Source organism: Caenorhabditis briggsae (genome assembly GCF_000004555.2).
Source record: "Caenorhabditis briggsae complete genome, chrII, whole genome shotgun sequence".
NCBI lineage: Eukaryota > Metazoa > Nematoda > Chromadorea > Rhabditida > Rhabditidae > Caenorhabditis > Caenorhabditis briggsae.
Genome location: NC_013486.2, coordinates 2,924,919 through 2,948,886, shown reverse-complemented (window position 1 = coordinate 2,948,886; position 23,968 = coordinate 2,924,919). Strand labels below are relative to the sequence as shown.

Below are 23,968 nucleotides of genomic sequence, written 5' to 3'. Positions count from 1 at the left end.
TCTGAGATTCTGAGATTCTGAGATTCTGAGATTCTGATGATTCTGAGATTCTGAGATTCTGATGATTCTGAGATTCTGATGATTCTGAGATTCTGAGATTCTGAGATTCTGAAATTCTGAGATTCTGATGATTCTGAGATTCTGAGATTCTGAGATTTTGAGATTCTGAGATTCTGAGATTCTGAGATTCTGAAATTCTGAGATTCTGATGATTCTGAGATTCTGAGATTCTGAGATTTTGAGATTCTGAGATTCTGAGATTCTGAGATTCTGAGACTCTGAGATTCTGAGACTCTGAGATTCTGAAATTCTGAGATTCTGAGATACTGAAATTTTTAAAATCTGAGATTCTGAGATTCTGAGATTCTGAGGAAAGGAAACCAACTTGATAAGATAAGTAGCAAAGACCCGTTCCAATGTAATTGCAGGTAAACATGTTATATTTATTACCAAATAATGAGTCAATAAAATTGATCCAATAAAAATTAATGGACAATTCCAAATATTTAAAATTGGGATCATTTCGAAAAAATCAAAAGTGTAAAATTCGAAATAAACTTTGGAGCGATCTGAAAAAAATTATGTTAGTCCCGATGTCCAAATGTTTTGAACTACCATATTTTCAGAAATATGGATTTTTTGAAATCTCCGAATTTCCGAATTACTGCAATTTCTCTATATTTTTTAAAGTTCTAATTTCTCAATTTCTGAGCTCTTGAATTTCAGAACTTCTGAATTTCAGAGTTTCAAAATCTCAGAATCTCAGAGTTTCAGAACTTCAGAATTTCAGAATCTCCGAATCTCAGAATCCCAGAATCTCAGAATCTCAGAATCTCAAAATCTCAGAATCTCAGAATCTCAGAATCTCAGAATCTCAGAATCTCAGAATCTCAGAATCTCAGAATTTCAAAATCTTAGAATCTTAGAATCACAGAATCTGAGAATCTCAGAAACTCAGAATCTCAGAATTTCAGAATTTCAAAATCTTAGAATCTCAGAATCTCAGAATCTCAGAATCTCAGAATCTCAGAATTTCAAAATCTTAGAATCTTAGAATCACAGAATCTGAGAATCTCAGAAACTCAGAATCTCAGAATTTCAAAATCTTAGAATCTTAGAATCTCAGAATCCAGAATCTCAGAATCTCAAAATCTTAGAATCTTAGAATCTCAGAATCTCAGAATCTCAGAATCTCAGAATCTCAGAATCTCAGAATCTCAGAATCTCAGAATTTCAAAATCTTAGAATCTTAGAATCTCAGAATCTCAGAATCTCAGAATCTCAGAATCTCAGAATTTCAAAATCTTAGAATCTTAGAATCACAGAATCTGAGAATCTCAGAAACTCAGAATCTCAGAATTTCAAAATCTTAGAATCTTAGAATCTCAGAATCTCAGAATCTCAGAATTTCAAAATCTTAGAATCTTAGAATCTCAGAATCTCAGAATCTCAGAATCTCAGAATCTCAGAATCTCAGAATCTCAGAATCTCAGAATCCCAGAATTTCAGAATCTCGGAATCTCAATGGAAAGTGCGAAAATTCAAATTTTCAAGAAATTCTTTCAGAGTTTCCGAATTTCCAGATGTCCACTTACCATTCCCCGCCAACTGAATCCATCCTTTTTGATAAGGCAAAATCAAAATTCTCCCAATTAACGATTCAAACCACTGAATCAAAAATCCGCAAATCAAAAAGTTCATATTCGGATGAAAAACTCGAGATTTCGAAATTAGAAAACATCCTTTAATTGTCAAAAACCCAGCAGAAAAATAGCTAATTAATTCGATAACTACCAAAATTAGAGAAAATAAATTTATGGAATTTTGATAGTTGAATAAAAAAATCGGGAAAAATAATGTGGAAGAATTGGATATCAAAAAAATCATAGTTTTTTTCAGGGAACAGGGAAATGAAGAAAAGGAAAAAGTGAGTAGAACAGAATATTCAATTACACGATTTCTCACTTGATTGCTCATTTTCACCTTTTCAGCTGCTCTTGTTTTTTTTTTGAATTCAGAAGCAAAAAAAAAGGTGTCCAGGAAATAGGCATTTTGAAATTCAGAAATGTGGAAAAAAGAAATTTATAAAAAAAGCTCGAAATTGACAGAAAATTCCGATATCCAGAAGTAGAAGGGTAACATCTAAACAACGAGATAAGGAACGATTCCAGATAATTCAAAATTTCAGAAATTCCGAAAATTGTAAATTCCAAAAAATATCAAGGATTTTGAGAAAATCCATTGAAAACTCAAAAATTGGAAATTGTAAATCTTAGAAAGTCTTGCTAATCAGTACACTAATTTTTATTTTTCATTAAAAACGTAATTATCTGTTGATTTTGACTATTTTCAGGGTCTGGAGCTCGCATACTAGCGACCACGCCTTTGGCCCTTCGCGGGCCAGAGTTTCTTTTTGGATCAATGTTTTCAAATTAACTAGATTAGATGTGATAGAACTCGCCGAGTTCTACAAAATAATACTATTTTGAAAACTGTGTCTTGTCTATGAACAAAGTTAGAATTCATAAAGTGGCCGTGCCTTGTCGCGTGAAACCGGGCCGCCCGGGCCTCTGTTTTTTGTCTGTAGCTTCGTTTATAGGCAAGACACACCCAATTTTCCAAATAATATAACTTTGTAGTACTCATTGAGTTCTATCATATCTATATTAGTTGGTCCGAAAATATTGATTCTAAAAAAACTACGGCAGATCCCGCGAAGACCCGGTCGCAAGTATGGGAGCTTGTCTGTCAAGTTTCCAACCACTTGGAACATTTTGGAAGGTGTAAAACAGACCTAGATTGAAAACTTTGCATTCACACAATTTTTCGAACATTCCTTTTATTTTCAATTTCTGGAAGATACCTGCTTTTTCAAGTTTTCAGTTCAAAAACCTGCCAAGAAATTTTTCACTTTTCAGCTTAATTATCTCGTTACCAGTTGTCTGAAATCTCATATCTTTTACCAGCAATCTGGTTGCCGCGCCTCCGGCGCTTCAGGTCCCGAGTTATGTTTCGGTGGCAGTCAAACTAACATTAAAAACCCAAAACCGGACAGAGTGACAGGAACAGACGCGTCTAGCGTTCTATATATATATAAGGAAGATCTTGAACTTTGGAGATTTCTAGAATTTTCTGGATTTCTATTTTTTTTTGAAATTTCGAAATTCAGAAATTCCAGAATGTGCACATTTTTGAAATCGAATTTTTGAATTTCTGACTTTTTGAATATTTTTTCAATTTACTCGAGTTTCCGAATTTCTCAGTTTTATAATAAAGTCTCTGTCCAAACTTTTTTCTAGTCCACCTTTTCCAAGGTGATAATCAAATTTCACATTTTTTTTCAGAAAATTTCGAATGTTTAACTTCCTTATTATTATGTTGTTTCGTTCGAATTTTTTTGAATCAAATAATGACGAATTTCACATTTTCTTTTCAAGTCAGAACAACAAGACAGCGATTTTTGAGTTAGTCAGCTTATCTTCTGTTTCAAATGGATAGACCAGACTTTTCTTTACGCTTGAAATGTTCGAAACATATTTAATGAGCTCTTTGGTTCCTTGTTTTTTATCATAGCTTTGGTTTTTGAATATTCAGACTTTTCACATCTTTCAAATGTTAAAAATTCCCCAAAAAACTGGGAAAGTGAGGAATGCAGACATTCTCAAATTCCAGAAATCTTAAAGAGGCACTCCGACCAAAAATTTTTATTGCATTAAAATGTGTTGAAAGTTATCTATTTTTCGAATATTATTGCGAAACAATTCAAAAAAAAAATCCGAAATTCCCGAAAAACGGCGTTGAAAAGGAAGAAAATTCAAAAAAAGGTGCCGCCGGGGGACGAGGATTTTCAGTGAGAAATTTAGGCCACAGCAGCGGGCGCCTTTCCTACGTGGCAAATTTTCCGGATTTTTTTCAATTTCATGTCCGGCAGGTAAAAAACGTAAAAAACCACTGTCGGCGACTTGAAAAAAAGGCTGTCAGGTGCCGTGGCCTAGGTTTCTCACTGAAAATCCTCGTCCCCCGGCGGCACCTTTTTTTCAATTTTTTTCCTTTTCCACGGCGTTTTCCGGGGATTTCGGATTTTCTTTGAATTTTTTCGCAATAATATTTGAAAAACAAATAAATTTTAACACATTTTAATGCAATAAAAATTTTTGGTCGGAGTGCCTCTTTAAGATTTCTGGAATTTGAGAATGTCTGCATTCCTCACTTTCCTAGTTTTTTGGGGAATTTTCAACATTTGAAAGATGTGAAAAGTCTGAATATCCAAAAACCAAAGCTACGATAAAAAACAAGGAACCAAAGAGCTCATTAAATATGTTTCAAACATTTCAAGCGTAAAGAAAAGTCTGGTCTATCCATTTGAAACAGAAGATAAGCTGACTAACTCAAAAATCTTTAAATTCTGAAATTTTTCTGGGTTCAAAAAATTTTGGTTTGAATTTTCGAAAACCTGAAGTTTCTGACATTCCATTAAAAAAAAAACTTTCTAAAATTCCATCTTTCGGAAAATTTAGAAATCGGAAATTCCAACAAAAAAAAAACTAACTCTGAAAATCCTAAATTCTTGATTCTCCAAGTTTTCCGGTTTTCTAATTTTTCAGACTCGACGAAAAAATGTTTTTCCACTTATCAGACTGCTAAAAATAAGGTTTTTCTGGACCTCAATGACCAAATTTTGACTTAACATCAGAATTTTTTATTAATGGAATTGACTAGAGAATTCAGAAAAACAGATGTGATCAATGAACAAAAAGCAGAACAACTTTGGACGCATTGGTCGAACGATGTATTGTTTTTGGAGTTTTTGAATACACATTTTTCAGAATAATTCTAAAATAATTTTAAATTCATTTGTTCTTGAGAAACCTAAAAATTATTTTAATTGAACGTTCAATAGAAAAAAAACCAAGCCAAAAATTAAAAATTCAAACATAGATTCTAAGATTCTGAGATTTTGAGATACTGCGATTCTGAGATTCTAAGATTCTGAGATTTTGAGATACTGCGATTCTGAGATTCTAAGATTCTGAGATACTGCGATTCTGAGATTCTGAGATTCCTAGAATCTGAGATTCTGAGATTCTGAGATTCTAATATTCTGAGATTCTGAGACTCTGAGATTCTGAGATTCTGATGTTCTGGGATTCTGAGATTTTGAAATACTATGAATATCTGTTTCCAAAAATCTACTTCCGCTTTCTCCAAACATGCAATTTTCATTCAATCAATTTTCAAATTAATCTTTTCCCCATCTAAATTCGATGACGCCTACCTTTTTTTAGCCGACTACATGTTTTTCCTCCTCCAGAATATCAAAATATTCTGTGTACCTCTCCAAAATAAACTGAATTAAGGATATATAGAATTTTTTGGAGGCCAATCGGGGGACAACTAAATTAAACTACGTACCCAGTTTCATTCAAATCAAATCTATCAAAAAAAATCATGTGACTCTGTGGCTTTCGTTTTTTTGTAGTTAGTTGAAATAGAAAGTTCTGGAATTCTGAGATTTTTAAATTTGGCATATTAGGCATTTTCGAGAGTTTTGGAAATTCGAATTTCCCAAAATTTCCAAAATTATATTTCGAATTCCAAAACACTGAAATTTTGGAGATCATGGTTTATATTTGAAAATCTGAAATTTCAGGAACTTTGAGTTTTTAGAATTTTTTAGCAAATTGAAAAATTTCAAAAATCTGAAAACTCCGAATGAATAATTTTTCTAGAAGTTTGAATTTCCAGGGCTTTGAATTTTACAAAATTAAAAATTACTTTTAAATAGAGTTTCTTTTCGGGATTTCTGAAAAATTACTTTCTCTACACTTTCAAAGTTTTCAATATCCCAAATTTCTTACTACAAAATTTTAGAAGCAAAACAGGTGGAAAACTTTTACTGAATTTCGAATTTTCCAGATCTCAAAATTCAACGTCCATTCTCATTTAGTATGCTTTCATACAACTAGAAATTGGATTTTAAAAAAAGGTGAAAAATCGGGAAATCCCGCTCTGAAATTCTGATAATTTTGGTTTCTGTTTTTTTTTGGATTAAAAAATTTTTTGAAGTTCCAAGTTTTTTGAATTTCTAAAGGATTATAACTTTCTAAAAACTTATTTCGAATTTTAGTCAATAACATTTTATGTTGTTTTCCTTGAAAAAATTTTTTTTCGACGTACACTCTAATAGAACGCCATCCGGGCCGTCCACTTTGAGCCTGAATATCTCACTTCTTTTCAAAGATATCAAAAAGTTGTCAACTAATAAAATGTTTATCATGATATCAGCAACATTTCATTAGTTTGCCACTTTTTGATATCTCTCACAGAAAATGAGATACATGGGCTCAAATTAGATGATTCGGGGGCGTTCTATTAGAGTGTTTACGGTAATTTTTGTGTCTGGTTCTTTTTATGAGCTTAAAAAGTTTTGAAGATACAAGTTTTTAAATGTTCTAAAAAATTATAACTTTCTAAAAACTTACTCTGAATTTTAGTCAATAACATTTTCTGTTATTTCCTCTCAATTTTCAGCTTTTTCAGCACATTTTCAGAGGTTCCAGAGTGACGTTTTCGTGTTTTTTTTTAAATTTCAGCCTTTTTTCGTCTGTTTTTATTTTGGAAAAAACCTTTGAAAAAAATAATCCTTGACTTTTTAAATTTATCTGAATCTTTTATTCCTTAATTTCCGAATCTCCGATTTATTGCAGTTTTGAAAAAATTATTTACAGAACTCCTCCAAATTCAACCTATTCCTACTAATGTTATGAATATATTCGTCGGTAACTCATCGAAGTTTTTCTTCCCAATTTTCACATTGAACTCCGCCTACTTTTTCGATTATTTCGCATTGATTTTTATTTTTATTCATATAATGCTAACAATTTTATGCGTTTTATTAACTATTCAAGTTTGTATAATTGTCAAATCGGTTCGAGTTTTTCATAGTAATATGACAACAATTATTTTGGTGATTTTGGGACAATGGTTTGAAATTTTAATTGCTAAAATTATTTTATTTCCATATCAAATGGGATTTCTCACAGTTGGAGAAGGTACGGTTTTTGGATTTCTTTTAAGAAAAAATATTTTGGGATTTTAAGAATAATTTATTTTCAGAAATCTACAAAAATTTTTTTCCGAAACTCATAAAAAAGGCTTCCGTTTGATCGGGAAATTTAGCCGACCGACCGACCACCGACCGAGCCGACCGTTTTCGTGCATTTGCGCGTCAACGTGTTTGCATATGCAGCATTGTATTTTACGACAAACAGCTCACTAAATACCTCGTTTGTCGTAAAATTAAGTGCTTCGTACGCAAATATAGGCGTTTTGATGCGCAACGGTACGGAATCGGTCGGCTGGGTCGCTGGTCGATCGGCGGTTGGCAATTTTCGACAGACCGAAATGGAAGCCTTACTCATAAAACTCTTCTGACCCCTGAAAGTCTTGAAAAATTAAAACTGCAAAATTGTTCGAATTTTCAGCCAAAGTCTTTCAATTATGGATAGCGAATGATCCAAAAGAAATGCCGCAAGTGGAGAAATCAGAAGAATTGACTCCGTTATTTATCAGTGGAATTTTATTTCTACATTATGCGTTCACATTGACTTTTAGTGTTTTTATTCTGACTTGCGAAAGAGCATGTGCAACATTTTTTATCAAGTGAGTTTGGAAAAATTCGTTCTGAAACTCTGGAAGAAAAATAATTCTGAGATTCTGAAATTCTGAGGTTCCGAGATTCTGAGATTCTGAGATTCTGAGATTCTGAGATTCTGAAATTCTGAGATTCTGAGATTCTGAGATTCTGAGATTCTGAGATTCTGAGATTCTGAGATTCTGAAATTCTGAGATTCTGAGATTCTGAGATTCTGAAATTCTGAAATTCTGAGATTCTGAGATTCTGAGATTCTGAGATTCTGAGATTCTGAGATTCTGAAATTCTGAGATTCTGAGATTCTGAGATTCTGAGATTCTGAGATTCTGAGATTCTGAGATTCTGAGATTCTGAAATTCTGAGATTCTGAGATTCTGAGATTCTGAGATTCTGAGATTCTGAGATTCTGAGATTCTGAGATTCTGAAATTCTGAGATTCTGAGATTCTGAGATTCTGAAATTCTGAGATTCTGAGATTCTGAGATTCTGAGATTCTGAGATTCTGAGATTCTGAGATTCTGAAATTCTGAGATTCTGAGATTCTGAGATTCTGAGATTCTGAGATTCTGAGATTCTGAGATTCTGAGATTCTGAGATTCTGAGATTCTGAGATTCTGAGATTATGTTGAAGCTGTTCTAAGTTCCTAAAGTTTTAGTTTTGGAATTTCGAATTTCGGGATTTCTTTTAAAAAATCTTTAATGCTCTTCTGAATCCCTGAAAGTTTTAATTCCGAATTACTGGAATTTCGTAACTTCAAAGTTTCAGAGTTTTTCCAGAATTTTCCAATACATTAATGCCTTTCCAGAGACTACGAAAAGAAGCCGCGTGCCTACATTTGCATAACACTTTTATTTTTAACCCACCTGACATGTTTTTCATTATCCTGTCTCGCCACTTGCGAGATTATGAACTTTACGACAGGTGTCGCTATTTCGGGCTTTTTTATTATTGGAGCAGTTTTGGTGAGTCTAGTTTGGTTATTTTTTTGGAATCAGTGGTTGGAAACTATGTATAAAAGTTGACAGTTCAAAAACGTCGGTTAAATTCGGAAGCTTCAAGAATCTGGAGAAAATGGATTTTTTAAAACATGAAGCTTTGAAATTTTCAACTTTCTGACTTCGAAAAATTCCAAATTTTAGAAATTTTTAAACTTCAGAAATTTCAAAACTCCACAGTGCCAAAAATCCAAGAAATATACTTTCAGATCTATTTTATAATTCTCCATATAAATATTGGAATACAGAAACGATTGGCTGATCATGACAAACAACAAAACTATTATTCATTGGCAATCAGATTTCAAGCCAAAGAGAATGCGCGATCTCTGGAATTAGCGAAAAAAGTTGTCCTTTTTGCTTCGTTTGCCATTTTATGTGGAATGGCTTTGTTAATTGTGACAGCTTTGCATTTAGTGGATGATCAAATTTCCACATTTGTCATTTTTGCAGAAGCTGCTTTCAATTTGTGGGTGCTTGAGAGTTTCTGGAAATCTGGAATTTGAGACTTCGTAATTTCAGGATTCCGAGATTCTGATATTCTGAAATTCTGAAAATCTGAAATTCTGAAAACCTGAGATTCTGAGATTCTGAGATTTTGAGATTCTGACGTTCTGAGATTCTGAGATTCTGAGATTCTGAGATTCTGAGATTCTGAGATTCTGAGATTCTGAGATACTGAAGTCTTGTGATTCTGAGATTCTGAGATTCTAAGATTCTAACATTAATATTCTGAGGTTCTGAGATTCTGAAATTCTGAAATTCTGAAAATCTGAGATTCTGAGATTCTGAAGTTAGAAAATTTGAGATTCTAAGATTCTCAGATTTAGATATTATATATTGAAATGTTCATTTTTGGATTTTTTTGGGAAGTTATGGAATATGGAAACTTCTGAATTCGATAACTTGAACATTCAAAACTCTGAAACTCGGAATTTCAAAATTTAAATATTTATATGTTCTGAAACACAAAAATTGAAAAATTCAAAGCAAAAGTTCATTTTCAAAATTCAAATATTTCCAGAAATCCTCTATTCATCGTTCCCGTTGGTATGCATTCCGTACCCACGTGGCGTGAACGATTCTTCAAATCCGTTCCAATTTTTCAAAAACTTCGAACGCGAAAATCGAATTCAAAAGTTTCGGATACTGTAGGAAAGAACGAGGCGGCCAAAGAATCGGAAATCTATTTCAACCAATTGAGTGCCGCGTGGAGATGATCTTTGCGATTTTTGGGTTCTTTGATTTTTCCAAACTTTCTGAAAACGTGGTTTTTCTGTTGTAAATTTTGTAAATTTTTGGTTTTTTTTGTAAATAAATTTTTTTTTCAAATATTGTCTCAAAAACTGTCATTTCTTGAATTTTCTACCAAACCAGTGTGTTCTTCTTGAATAGAGATCATGGTGAGACATTTTCTGAAAATTTCACTTAAAAGATTTCTGTAGTTGGGTCTTATCGACTGACGAGGACTACTTTACTAGGATTTGGAATTAATTACTGTAGTTTTGAAAATCGAGGCTTACTGTAGTTTCGAAAATCGAGAATTACTGTAGTTTTGAAAATCGAGGATTACTGTAGTTTTGAAAGTCGAGGATTACTGTAATTTTGAAAATTGAGGATTACTGTAGTTTCGAAAATCGAGGCTTACTGTAGTTTCGAAAATCGAGGATTACTTTAGTTTCGAAAATCGAGGATTACTGTAGTTTCGAAAATCGAGGATTACTGTAGTTTCGAAAATCGAGGATTACTGTAGTTTTGAAAGTCGAGGATTACTGTAATTTTGAAAATTGAGGATTACTGTAGTTTTGAAAATCGAGGCTTACTGTAGTTTCGAAAATCGAGGATTACTGTAGTTTTGAAAATCAAGGATTACTGTAGTTTTGAAAGTCGAGGATTACTGTAATTTTGAAAATTGAGGATTACTGTAGTTTCGAAAATCGTGGCTTACTGTAGTTTCGAAAATCGAGGATTACTTTAGTTTCGAAAATCGAGGATTACTTTAGTTTCGAAAATCGAGGATTACTGTAGTTTCGAAAATCGAGGATTACTGTAGTTTCGAAAATCGAGGATTACTGTAGTTTCGAAAATCGAGGATTACTATAGTTTTGAAAATCGAGGATTACTGTAGTTTTGAAAATCGAGGATTACTGTAGTTTTGAAAGTCGAAGATTACTGTAATTTTGAAAATCGCGGATTACTGTAGTTTTGAAAATCGAGGATTACTGTAGTTTTGAAAATTGAGGGTTAATGTAGTTTTGAAGATCGAGGATTACTGTAGCGACATCATCGTTTTCTGGATTACTTGGAAATTCAGAATATCAGAAATTAAGAATTTCTAAAATTCAAGAATCCAATATTTGCAGAGCACCATAACCCAAGACGGAATCAAAGCCATAACAGAACAGCTCTCACCAACGGCTCGTCTAAATTTGGCAGCATTAGATCCAAAATTTTTCCACGTGGCGACTAAGTATTCAGAAGACCTGACGTCTTCTGATTCTTAAAAAAAACATTTCCAGGTGGCACGACATCAAAACGTTAGTTTTTGATGAGGATGTGTCACAATGGCAGGTGCTAATCTGGTTCACACCTATGAGAATTCGACGTTTCAAAAGGAGGGAGTCGACGGGAATCGGGTATATCTGGAAAACTAGAAAAGTTACAAAATGTTGAAAGTTGCGAAAATCTAGAAAATTTGACAAATAATACTTTCGTAGTTTACAACTTTGTGATAGCTGTTACGGTTATATGAGCAAATTTTTGATTTAAAAAAATCCTCTTTTAAAATAACACAATTCTGTCCAAATACCAACTTTCTAGCACGCCTGAAAGCCGAGATACATCCATTTGAAGTTTTGAAGGCTAGAGACGCAGACAACAAGTCTCTCTGACTGTCTGCGTCTTTCATTAATTTCAAAGGCCCATATCTCCGCTTCTAGGAGGCCAAGAAACTCGGTTTTTGGACTGAAACATTTCAATTTTTCCGACGAATTAAATAATCAAAATTTTCAGACTCATTTCAAAACCGACGCCCGTGAAACTGCTGTAATGTTGTGTCCGGCCCTCAAAAAGCTGATAATTCAAGTCAAACTTACGGATTTTGACGCAGTGATGCTTAACAAGCTGAATTTGAAGTTAACCAAACTTTATATAAGTACGGAGAACTTGAGGTGAGTGCGCTCCATTGTTAACACTAAATTTCAAAACTTCCAGCCTCATCAACTTTCCAAAATTTGAAAAACTTCGAACGCTACACTTGGTTTCTGACAGCACCAAAGAAATGAAAGTGGTGGAAGTGGTGGAGCCAAGAGTTCTTACGGTAGAGTTCATTAGAGTGGACTTGTAATTTTTTTTTTGAATTTCCAGGCTGCCTTCCCACAAACACTCACTAGGATCTGTTTGACTGGAATCTACTTGACTGAAAATTTAGTGAATTTCATGGCGAATCTCAAAAATCTGAAATGTTTGGATATGATAGGATGTTTGGTGGATACGAGAGTTGGCGCTAAATATGTTCCGGTTTTGGGTAGATCAAATTTTTTTCACTTGATCTCGGAAAAATAAATATTCCAGAAACCTATCCATCGCTCGATGAGCTCAGCATTCCACCATCGCTTTTCTCGTTTTCTGTAAAATCGAAAACGCCAGCCGACTTGACTCTGAAAAATTTGAAAGTTACTAAAATTGGAATCTATATGGACCAATTCGACGATGACACGTTTTACAGTCAGAGTTGCCGATTTTTGCCAAAAAATTTGAAATATCTGGTGGTTTTTGGAAACTATTTACCGTTGAAAAGATATAAGCACTTGAAAAGTCTCAAGAATTTTATGGTAATAAATCTGAAAATCAAATCTTTTGAATGCCAGAATTTCAGATTATTTTTGGACCCAACACCTCATTGGCATCGTGTCCTCAAGCCAATCTAACCAATGTTAGGCTTTTATCCCATCTGGTCCGTGGCCCACCGTACATCCCGCAAGAATATAATCCAAACTTTCTGCGAAATCACGTAAGATTTTTTTTTCTAACAATTCTCTAGATTTTCAGCATTTTTCCACGCTGAAAATCACAAAAATCGCTTGATTTTGAGCCTAGATACAGCGATTTGAAGTTGGAGAGAGTCGTAGAGAAACGAGAGTGCTCTCGTTGTCTGCGTCTCTCTAGCCAGCTTTGAAGGCGCATAACTGGCTTTAAAGTTGACCAAAGTGAGTAAAAGTTACATAGTTTTGAAGGAAATTTCAAGGGCTTTTGAATGATATAGAACAGTTATAGTACCAAAAAAGTTAAATTTAAATTCTAGGACACAATCCTTGGAAGTCTCCAGTGGCAATTCAGTTTGATTGAATGGAAGGATAATAATGTGTGCAGAAAGGAAGTTTTGGCACTTAGAAAACGAATGAACGTAGCGGAAAATGAAGATGCAGTTTTTGAAGGGCTCAGAATTCCGGCTCCCATGATTCAAGAGAGATTCGGAGCGTTGAGAGAGGTGAGCCATGAAAAAAGCTACTTTGAGGCTCCAAGTTTGAGCTCAATCACCTAGAATTTAAGAATTATATAGAATATTTCCAGCGTCGCATGATGCCAGGATCCCCAAACGACTTCCAAGTCTTCCAAGATGACATCCCACAGGCACCACCCCTTCCTGTTCGTCGTCTAGCCCCTGCACCTCAAGCAACCCCACCACCAACAACTCGCCGTCGTTCCCGAAGAATGCGTCACGGCTCCCAACAACCTAGAAGAATCTCAGCTCCACGTCGTCGTCGCCCCCAATCGGCTCCACCGGCACCATTGCCAATTGAGGATGTCCTGGGACGTCGTCCACAGTCGGATTCAATGAGAACACATCCGCCATCACCACCAGTTGGAACACAGACAGGAGCTGTGTTTAATGCGACTTTGCCAAATTTGAGTCCGATTGGGAATAATAACACTTCGACGGCTTCGAGAATCGGAGGAACGGTCACTCCAGCGACGGCCCCCAATGGAACGAGTGTGTTGAATAGAGGATTCGTGGCGACCCCACAAACATCTACAGTTTCAAATATGGGATCTTCGGAATCCAGAAGACTTTCTACAGTATCCACAACTAGTGAAATGTCTACAGCTACAGCGTCACCAGAGAGACTTCAGAATCCTGGTCAGTTTTGAAATCAAGGATTCTGAGATTCTGAGATTTTGAGATTCTGAGATTCTGAGATTCTGAGATTCTGAGATTCTGAACTCTGAAAATTTTCAGCTCCTACAGCTCCACCTGCACCATCTGCTGCTGCTCCGCGAGCTCAAAATCCTCCAGCTCGAAATCAACAAAGTCATTCTAGAGAAGACGACGACACTCAAGATATTAACAACCCTCCATGATAATTGCATTAAATTTTTTTTCAAAATCGGCGTTTCAAATAAAAGGTTTTTGCAAAATTGTTTTAAAAATTAATTTTCAAAATATTCGGTTTTTCCAATTAGCGGTTGGAAACTCAGACAATGAGAAAATTGTGTGCACAGCAAAATGTTTCGAAAAAGACGTAATAATTTTGAAACTGATAAAAATTTTCTCGACTTGTTGATAACTCACTGATTACAAATTACAGCAAAAAGTGGAAAAAAGGATGATAAAAATTTTTAAGTTACATGGTTTTTCCTCCCCATTGTTCCCGAAAAATTGATTCGATTTTTGCTGATGTAACTTCTTTTGAAATTGGCTTTTTCGGGGTTTTTGGATTTCTGAGGCCAATGGAGAAATTCAAAAAAATTACAAAATTTGAACTTTCTAAAATCTCTGGAAACTCTGAAATTCTAAAATTTCCGATTTTCTGAAAATCTTATTTTTGGAATATCTGAATTTCAGAATTTCTGAATTTCAGAATTTCTGAATTTCTGAATTTCTGAATTTCTGAATTCCTGAATTTCTGAATTTCTGAATTTCTGAATTTCTGAATTTCTGAATTTCTGAATTTCTGAATTTCTGAATTTCTGAATTTCTGAATTTCTGAATTTCTGAATTTACTGACGTTTTGCTTTTCTGAATTTCTGAATTTCTGAATTTCTGAATTTACTGAATTTCTGAATTTACTGAATTTCTGAATTTACTGACGTTTTGCTTTTCTGAAATTTACAGACATTCTGGAACCTCAGATCCTCCAAATTCTCTACAAGGCAATATTGCAAAGATCAAACCATCTGTCCTCCGTTCACCAGGTGTCCTCACCTCCTTACTAACTGCCCTCATAGTCAGACCATTTTCTCTCTGCGTCTCCACAACTACCTACACTCTCTCACACACCCTTCAACTGTCTCAGTCTCTCACTCTCTCGTCTCTATTCTCTATACGATTTGTTCTCGTTTTTCCAATACTCCTCGGGTACAAATGTTTGTATATATTATTCAAAAGTTCTAAATTATCTTTTCTAATTTTTTATATAAATTCTAAAATTCCTGAAAATGGCATGTTGCTCATCATTTCTTGGCAGATTGCCAATGGAAACGAATGATTTTGTCCTGAAACGGTTGCCACGTGGTGCTAGACCATGGGCGGTCCTGGTGGGCGGAGTCATGTGTATGGTCACTTTTGGAATCGTTTATACCTGTGGTGAGTTTTTTTTTAAGTTTTGAAAATTTCAACTTTTTTAACCTAAGGCAACCTCCTTCCCTACTTGGTCTCCTATTTCCGATGGAAAATGTATCCAGACATGAGAATGGGCAGTTTGATATGGCTCCAGACATTGCTCAGTGAGTTTTTAAAATCTCAAACTTTCCAGAAAATTCTATTCAAAAAAATTCCAGGCGGCCTTCCAATGGGTATGGTTATCGGTGGACTTGTGGAGCGGAAGTTCGGCGGAAGAGTTGGAGCATTTTTCGGAGCAATTGTTTATACGTAAGCATTTTTGAAAATTTTTGAAATCATCAAATATGAATACAAGAAAAACACAATTATGATTTCAAAAACCGAGTTTCTAGGCCTTCTAGAAGCTGAGTTACGGCAATTTGAAGTTTGAGAAGAGAAGCCCACTTTGAGAGAAAGGTTGAAAAATAGAAGCCCATGGGCTTCTATTGGAGGAAATACGGTATATCTGTTGTTTGAAGTTTAGAAGAGACGTAGACAGTAAGAGTGTCTTGTTGTCTGCGTCTCTCAAAAAACCTATTTCTTGGTTTCTAGATAAACTATAAAATTTATATCAGAAAATGAATGAAAATTTGGAAATTCGTAATGAATCAAAAGAAAAGAAAACTTTCCGGACCTTCTGGAAGTCTAGGTAGATCCGCCAAAAGTTTATAAAAAGACGCAGACAGCGAGAGTGTCTAGTTGTCTGCGTCTCTCACTTTCCAAGCTAGAAATCAGATTTCTTTTGACTCAAACTTCATGTTTACTTTCAGATTTGGAGTCGGGTCCACTTTCTACTCAATCCAACATTCATACGCAGCCACATTGATTACCATGGGAGGAATCGCTAGCGTTGGAAGTAGTATCGCCTATAGTTCAATTCTGCCGACAGCTCAGAGGGTGAGTTTTCAAATTTCTCACTTGAAATTAAAATTTTCAATTTTCTTGTTTAATTCTAAACATTTTGCTCCAAGCACGAGTTTTCTAGCTCATTTTGCAGCTGAGGTAGAGCTCACTGAAGTTTGAATGTGAGAGACGCTGACAACTAGACGCTCTGTTTCTCTGTGTCTCTCACATTGAAAGTTTTAAATCAAATTCTGAATGGGAGAGACGCAGCCAGCGAGAGTGTCTCGTTGTCTGAGTCTCTCAAACTTTAATAGGATACATCTCATCTCATCTTTGAATCTCCCAGTGATTCTTATTTTCTTTGAAATTTTCCCAAAAATGTTTCCAGTGGCTCCCTGACAATGTCGGCCTTGCTGGAGGTGTGATCATCGGTGGATATGGTTGTGGAGCATTTATCCTATCGCCCCTTCAAACCACATTCATCAATCCATTGGACTATCGAGTCAACGATCAAGGATTCTTCACTCAAGAGGATCTTCTAGAACGTGTGCCCTATGTTTTCATAGTCATGGCCATTTTTTTCACAATTTTCCAATCAATCGGCCTTATCTTTATCGGACAGCCAGATGATAACATTGAAGTGGAGACGGAGAACTTGATTGGAACGAATAGTGAAATTCGAGTCGAGCAAGCGAGAGTTTGGCCGCAATTAAGGTTTGGAGTTTTCTAAGTCACCAATCTCAGGTCTTTTTTTCAGAACTACCACCTTCCTTGTCCTATTCCTGTCTCTTACATGTAACGCCACGTGGGTTCAGTTGACTAGCGGATTGTACAAAGCTTATGGTCAGCAATTCATTGATTCTGACTTCTTTTTGAGTCTCATCGGATCCATTTCCTCTGTTTTCAACGCGGGAAGCAGAGTGTTTTGGGGAGCAATTGCAGATACGGTAATTAAGCTGTAATTAAAGTAATTAAATAACTTGGAAATTATTCCAGACCTCTTATCAATTCTCAATGTCAATTGTGTGCAGTTTGGGAGCTGTTCTAGCGTTTTGCTTGCCGTTAGTAAAGATGGTTGATAACGATGTGTTGTTTTTGGCGACGGTATGTTCGCAAAAATGAAATTCATTGAAAAGTATTATGTTTAGTCCAAGACCCAAGTTTCTAGGCCTTCTAGGAGCTGAGATATGGGTCTTTGAAGTTTAAAAGAGAAGCAGACAGTTAGAGAGTCTCGTTGTCTGCGTCTCTCTATAAATTTCCGTATCTCGGTTGCTAAAGCTAAAAATCTGGAAAAAGGAAGATTTCGAAATTTGCAATTTAACAAAAAAAAAGTTCCACATTCTTCGACCGTTTAGGAGCCGAGATAAGTAGTACATCCTTTTGAAATTGCGGTGTTGTGAGAGACGCAGACAAACAGACACTCTGTCTGTCTGCTTCTCTTGCTTACCACCCTCTGTACCTCGGCTCAGGGATGAGCTAGAAACTTGATTTTTCTTGCAATAGGTCTGATATAATATTTCCCGCAAAATTCGAAAATATAAAAAATTCCAGGTTTGCTTAATCTTTTCGTGCATTGGTGGAACCTTCTCAATTTTCCCTTACATCACCCATAAATGTTTCAGTAAAGCCAATTTCAGTGTGATGTATGGATTCTTGCAGTGTGCAGTGGTGAGTTTTGTGGTGGTCTAGAAACCTTCAAATGACCTAGAAGACCAATATTGGAAAGCTGGGTGCTGGTGGTCTAGAAACCTTCAGTTGGCCTAAAAAATATAGTCTTGCAGAGCGTTGCTGGCCTAATCGCCGGATTGATCTCCACCCATTTACTTAACGACATTGGATTCGAAAATTTGTTCATTCTCTGCGGATTCTTCATGTTAACCTCTTTATTGCTCACTTTCATCGTCCATAAAACCGATTTGGCTAGATTAATGATTTCAGCGGATCAGGAGCATTTGGAAGAAGATGATTATCAGATTTATCAGTGATTCGGGTCCTTAAAAAGTGATGTTTTCTCCCCCAGTGACCTCAACTAGCATATCTCATTTTTCATGAAAAATCAATTGTTTTTTGCCGTGCCATTCCCTTTTTATGATTTTGTAATACTTTTGAATTTTGAAAAAAAAACAATTTTATGATCATTTTCTGAAAAAAACAATTTCTTTCACTTTGTAATCTTCGATTCGAAATGGTCCCAGCGAAACACATTTTTGAAGCATTCTCATGGACCATCAACTCAATTTTTCTTCTCATTTTTCCATGGATTCTGACGGGATGCTTTGGGAAACAAGAGAAGGAAGAGGCACCGGTGGCAGCAGCTGTACCCACGTCGTGTTCGGATACAACTTCCAGAGTAATTTTTAGTTTCGTTAGATAGAAAATAAAATTTGGAGAAATTCAAAAAAAAATCAAGTTTCTAGCTCATCTAGAACTCAAGATACCGTATTTCCTCTAATAGAAGCCCACCTCTATTTGAAGCACGCATCTAATAGAAGCCCACCCCGCGAGGTGCTTCGAAAAATAGAAGCCCACTCTCTAATAGAAGCCCATGAGCTTCTATTGGAGAAAATACGGTAATAAAAAATTCCAGAATTTTTGGAAATGTGATTTTAGAACTCGAAAATTCTCAATTTCTGATCTATAGAATTCCTGAATTTTGAATTTTGAGATTCTCGAATCTCAGAATTTCATAAATTCGGAATTTTAGAGTTTAGAATTGCAGAATGGAAACTTCGAATTTAAAAAAAAAACACGGAATTTCAAAATTCTTAAATTCCGAACTGTCAAATTTCTGATTTTTTGAACAAAAATTTTTTTGAAAATTAATCATTGAAAAATAGAAGCCCACCCTCTAATTGAAGCCCACTTTGAGAGAAAGGTTGAAAAATAGAAGCCCATGGGCTTCTATTGGAGGAAATACGGTATATCTGTTGTTTGAAGTTTAGAAGAGACGTCTCTCACACAAAACATTTGGAGCTTCTTCATCTAGAATAGTCTGATTTTTTTTCAAAGTTTTTTTCTAGATTCAATTTCGAAAATTTTCCAGACAAGTGTCCAACTGGCGTCCTCTGCTCTTCTCCAACCTGCACCACTACCTCCAGTACCCTCTGTTACTCTTCCTGAGCCTCAAAAGTCCAAGAAGATTTCAAAAATTCCAGAAGAAAAGCAAAATGTGACTACTCGAAAATCTCCGGATAAGAAATCGAAAGAAAAGACAATAAGCCCAAAGAAAAGCATGGAAAAGGCAAAATCACCGAGAAAGGAAATAGTGGTGAGATTTTTTTTGGATTACTGTATATTGGTTTCTGTGAGAGATATAGAAAAGATGTCAACTGATAAAATTTTTATCATAATATCAGTAACATTTTATCAGTGACCATTTTTTTATATCTCTCACCGGAGCCAAGATATTTCCAGTCAAAGCAACCTGAAATGGAATCTGAAAAGAAAAAGAAGGAGAAGAAGGAAATTATCGATAAAGAAAAGACGAAGACTGAGGAAAGTGATCAGATAATTATAGTGAAAAAGACGGAGGAGACTGAGGAAAATCCGAAAACTGATTTGGAATCACATAATGATTTTGAGGAGGAGGAAGGAAGAAGGAAAAAGAAAAATCAGAAGAAAGCGAGAAAAAGTGCGGAAAAGCCAGAAAATTCAAATTATGCCTATTAATTGGGAATAAAGATTTTCATTGAATTTTCGTTTTTTCGATTACTGTAGTCCAAATAGAAAGAATTTCAAAAATTTCATTACATTGTTATTCGTAAGCAAAAAATGAAGTTAATATGAAGATTTTTGAGATGACTTGGAATACCATATTCTTGATTGAATTTCGATGACGTCTCTGAAAAAAACCAATTTTTAAGATCTTCTAGAATTGTTCATTGTTACCTCCAGAATGTTCTATTGAATTCGACTGAAGTTGAAAGACATCAAATCGAGATTATCTGAAAATTGATTTTGAATTTTAGATGGATTCTTAAAAACCTAAACGTCATTTCTGAAAATTAAAGCGATTTCTTAAATATCTTTTTTATCCGGATTTTACGAATTTTCACAAATTTCACAGTTTGCAAACTTATAGTTTCGAAAGCAACCTTTTTTTTGAAGTTTCAGTATTTTCTTGAAGTCCCTTTTCTAGACCTTTTTTTTCAACCAATTTCCTAATGAGTTGAAAATAACAAGTTACCGTATTTCCTCTAATTGAAGCCCATGGGCTTCTATTTTTCAACCCCTTTCTCAAGAAATTTCCAAAAACTGAAATCATCGGAATACTTTTTAAAAAGAAAGACAATGGTTGCAATAACCTAATAGACGAACTGCACTATACGAACTGCACTAACTGAACTGCATGAACTTCTGTTTGAGGCTCCGCTTTTATGATTTTAAGCAAATCGGAAGGTGGGCTTCTATTAGAGGTGGGCTTCTATTAGAGGAAATACGGTAGATTACTCTAGTTCGATAAACAAGAATTCAAAATTTTTATTAGATCGTTATTCATAAATGAAGAATAAAGTTAATATTGAAGATTTTTGAGATGACTTGGAATACCATTATTTTGATTCGACGACGTCTTTGCAAAAAACTATTTTTTAGAATCTTCTAGAATGGTTCATTAAGATGTGGAACACGCGCCCGTAAATCCACAATATGGGGCATGAGGGTTTTTTCCCAATGGGGCATGAGGGTTTTTCTTTCGATTTTTCGGATTTTTTACTCCCTTCCAAAAACCCGATGCCTCGAGCGAGGATCGAACTCGGGTCGATCGCTTCATACACCAGCGTGTAAACCAGTATGCTATTCGATCGACGAAATTTCTAGTTGTTTTTGATATATAAATAACTTCTCATTATCGTCACGTGAAAATGCTTATAATTATTTTTCTTTTTCAAAATTTTCATAAGGGTATCGTTAGTTGTAAATAAGTGATTCTAAAATTGCCAATTTTTGATCTTCTCATTTAAAAAATCGAAATTTTGTAACTCCAAAAATGGGTTTTTGAATTAGGATAATTTTTTTCCAACGTTGTCAGAAAAATATACTTAAATCGGTAAGAGACATATCTATTTCCTTTAATAGAAGCCCATGGGCTTCTATTTTTCAATGAATTATTTTCAAAATAATTTTTATTCAAAAATTCAGAGATTTGACAGTTCGGAAGATAAAAATTCTGAAATTCAGTGCTATGGAAAATTCTAAATGTTCGTTCTGCAATTCTAAATTCCAAAATTCCGAATTTATGAAATTCTGTGATTCCAGGATCTCAAAGTTCAAAATTCAGGAATTCTGAAATCCCGGAAAAATGATTCTAAAATTCTAAAAAATCTGAAATTCTGAAATTTAGAAATTTTCTAGTTCTGAAATCAGTTCCAAAAATTCTGGGATTTTGAATTACGAATACCAGGCGTTTCAGGCTAAGCATAGAGCTTCAAAGTTAATGATCTGGGAAAAAATTGATTGAAGAAAAAATGAGATTTGCGAATATCTGCAAAATTTTCAGCTTTTTCTCTGAAATATCATTAGGCTGAAATGCCTTGCCGAAAAACACGCGTTTCAGCCTAAGCCTAAAATAAAAAAAGAAACAGAATATTATAAAAAAATCAGTCATAAATAGGCACCGCAATGAAAGGGGGCGGGGCGACCAAATTTTTCTCCCCTTTTCAGAAATCCATCTTTGAAGGCTTGTACCGGGCGTTAGAAACCCATTATTTTTTTTGGTGAGAACTTGTCCCTATGTAATCGACTACGCTGAATCCAATGAAATTATCAGTTCTTCGATAACTTTATTATTTTGATTCGAAAACTTCGAAAAATAGAAGTGGGACTGACAAAGTGGACTAAAAGTGTTGGATGGAAGTTCGCGCCATTAGATTTTTTAATGGATTCTGATAGTTTATGAACTGGGGGATTGGATTTTGAAATAAAATCAAAATTCTAACGACGCCCTTGTTCCACAATTTTCAGCCAAAGTTCCAGCTAAAATAAATAAAAAATTTCAGCGATGACCCCAATTTTTTTTTGCATATTATGGTAAAACTAAGTCTTGTGTATACTTCTGCCAATTTTCAGAAAGATTGGATACATCTAAGTAGTTTTGATACTCATCCGAAAATTCCAAACTTTCAAAATTTTCAGTTTTTGGAAGTTTTGAAGGTGACACAGGTGAGCGCCACCGATTTTCTTTTCACCATAAGATTCTACGCAAAATTGCCACTAAGAGCAATTATAATTAAAAAATTCTATCGACGCCCTTAATGTGTTATACGTCTGTTTCCTTATCATTCACAGATCAATTTCTTTAAAACATAGGAAGAAAGCAACACCGGAAGAAGGCAGCAGGCAGCGAAGAGTCGCACATTCATATTTTCCCTCTAAAGCTACCACCGCGAGTGCAGCCGTGGCCGACTGGATAGTGGGTGCGCGCGCCGATCTGACGCAGGCGGAGGTTCGGGTCTCTCTCGCGTCTAATAGCTTTTTCTTTAATTTCCTTCACGAATTTTCCGCGCCGCAGTATTGCAAGCTTCTAAACACCGCCCACTTTTCTGCGCACCGCAAAAAAATGAGGAGAAAGTCAGTACATTGAGGTCTGATACAAAATGGTGTGTAACTCGGGATTGAATGAAGATTTTTCGCTGAAATTTTGGGAATGGACTTCTGTAAAGTAGGAGAAGACAATCCAACAATAAAAACTGGGAAAAATCTATTTTGAAAATTTTGTTGTGGTGCCTAGTCATAAAGTACTGAAATTCTCAAATATCAGCAAAATTTCCAGTTTTTTCACTGTAATTTTTTATAGTAAATTCTGGTTTCTGTTTTAATAGCTTATAAGTAGGGGCCACAAGATTTTTTTCAAACAGTTTTTTTCCAAAAACTTTTTATTTTATAATAATCTCATTTTCCTAATTAGCATATTTCCAAATTTTCGTTCAAAAATATTCACTCATTCCCGAGTTACAGCTCATTTTGTGCTCCTCATTTTCCTCCATTTTTGCCCCCAGCATTGCGCCCACGCGGAAAAGTGGGCGGGGCGACGACAGCGCAAGGCTGCCGCGCGGAAGAAATGAACGGTTTTCTCAAGAGATTTTCTACTGAAATTTAGGTTTCAGAGGGCTGGAATAGTATAAAAACTTGTCGGAAAGTGTGGAAAAAGGGGTTTTGTGTGATAACAAACCTAATTTTACGAATTTTTGCCGGGAAATGATTCGAAATCGGAAAAAAAAATTGAAAAACTGCGAAATTACTGAGAAAAAAGCTGAAAAATGAAGTTCTAGAGAAGAAATCTCTATCAATGCATCCTAAAGGTTCTGATGTCATTCATAACACCTCAGAATTTAAAAAAAAAACATTTCAAAAAAATTATTCCAAAATGGGACTCGAACCCGCATGTCTCCGATTAGCACACACCCAGCTTAACCAGTACACAAAACGCGCACCTCAACTGCCTGCGCATTGTTTTCTTATAACACCGCCACGCGCGCGCTCCTAGAAAAAATTATTTCTCGACGAAAACTTTTGAACAAAAATTGATGATTAGAAAAGAGTTTATTTCCGGTCGGAAGATGGCATACTTAATGAATTTTTTGGTTTTTCTCAAATTTAGCATGAATAGAGATTTGTATCACCTTCGTTATTCATATATTCAGATTCTACAAAAAATTTCACATAAGATGATATCTGTGACATATTCCAGCGAGTTAGCGCAGGAAAATGCGAAGCAGTTTTGTCCTGAAATTTCCCGAAATTCGTCGAAAAAATAATTTTTTCTAGGAGCGCGCGCGTGGCGGTGTTATAAGAAAACAATGCGCAGGCAGTTGAGGTGCGCGTTTTGTGTACTGGTTAAGCTGGGTGTGTGCTAATCGAAGACATGCGGGTTCGAG

The 23,968-nt window shown here is 35.1% G+C and overlaps 3 protein-coding genes across 3 annotated transcripts in view; all 3 read left to right on the top strand.

Moving 5' to 3' along the window:
- Positions 1 to 6,763: 6,763 nt before the first annotated feature.
- Cbr-sre-39 lies at positions 6,764 to 14,011 on the top strand (the record flags this gene model as incomplete). The annotated part of the gene is made up of 14 exons (XM_045241849.1): positions 6,764 to 7,052; positions 7,485 to 7,662; positions 8,461 to 8,617; positions 8,860 to 9,066; positions 11,014 to 11,120; positions 11,170 to 11,221; positions 11,663 to 11,820; positions 11,864 to 11,969; positions 12,017 to 12,176; positions 12,224 to 12,483; positions 12,528 to 12,662; positions 12,954 to 13,139; positions 13,223 to 13,790; positions 13,890 to 14,011. 14 exons carry the CDS (start codon positions 6,764 to 6,766, stop codon positions 14,009 to 14,011), a joined length of 2,685 nt encoding a protein of 894 aa, XP_045095151.1.
- A 1,077-nt stretch (positions 14,012 to 15,088) lies between these two features.
- Positions 15,089 to 18,079, top strand: CBG13412 (the record flags this gene model as incomplete). The annotated part of the gene is made up of 9 exons (XM_002629996.2): positions 15,089 to 15,236; positions 15,284 to 15,376; positions 15,431 to 15,521; positions 16,022 to 16,148; positions 16,483 to 16,808; positions 16,852 to 17,041; positions 17,091 to 17,198; positions 17,646 to 17,762; positions 17,876 to 18,079. The coding sequence occupies 9 exons, from the start codon at positions 15,089 to 15,091 to the stop codon at positions 18,077 to 18,079; spliced, it is 1,404 nt and encodes a 467-aa protein (XP_002630042.2).
- A 200-nt stretch (positions 18,080 to 18,279) lies between these two features.
- CBG13413 overlaps positions 18,280 to 23,968 on the top strand; it is a gene marked incomplete at both ends in the record, with an annotated part of 8,685 nt that continues 2,996 nt past the window's right edge. Inside the window, 2 exons of the mRNA XM_002629997.2 lie at positions 18,280 to 18,444; positions 19,138 to 19,362. Coding sequence (XP_002630043.2) covers positions 18,280 to 18,444; positions 19,138 to 19,362 — 390 coding nt within the window. The remainder of the gene's footprint in view (positions 18,445 to 19,137; positions 19,363 to 23,968) is intronic.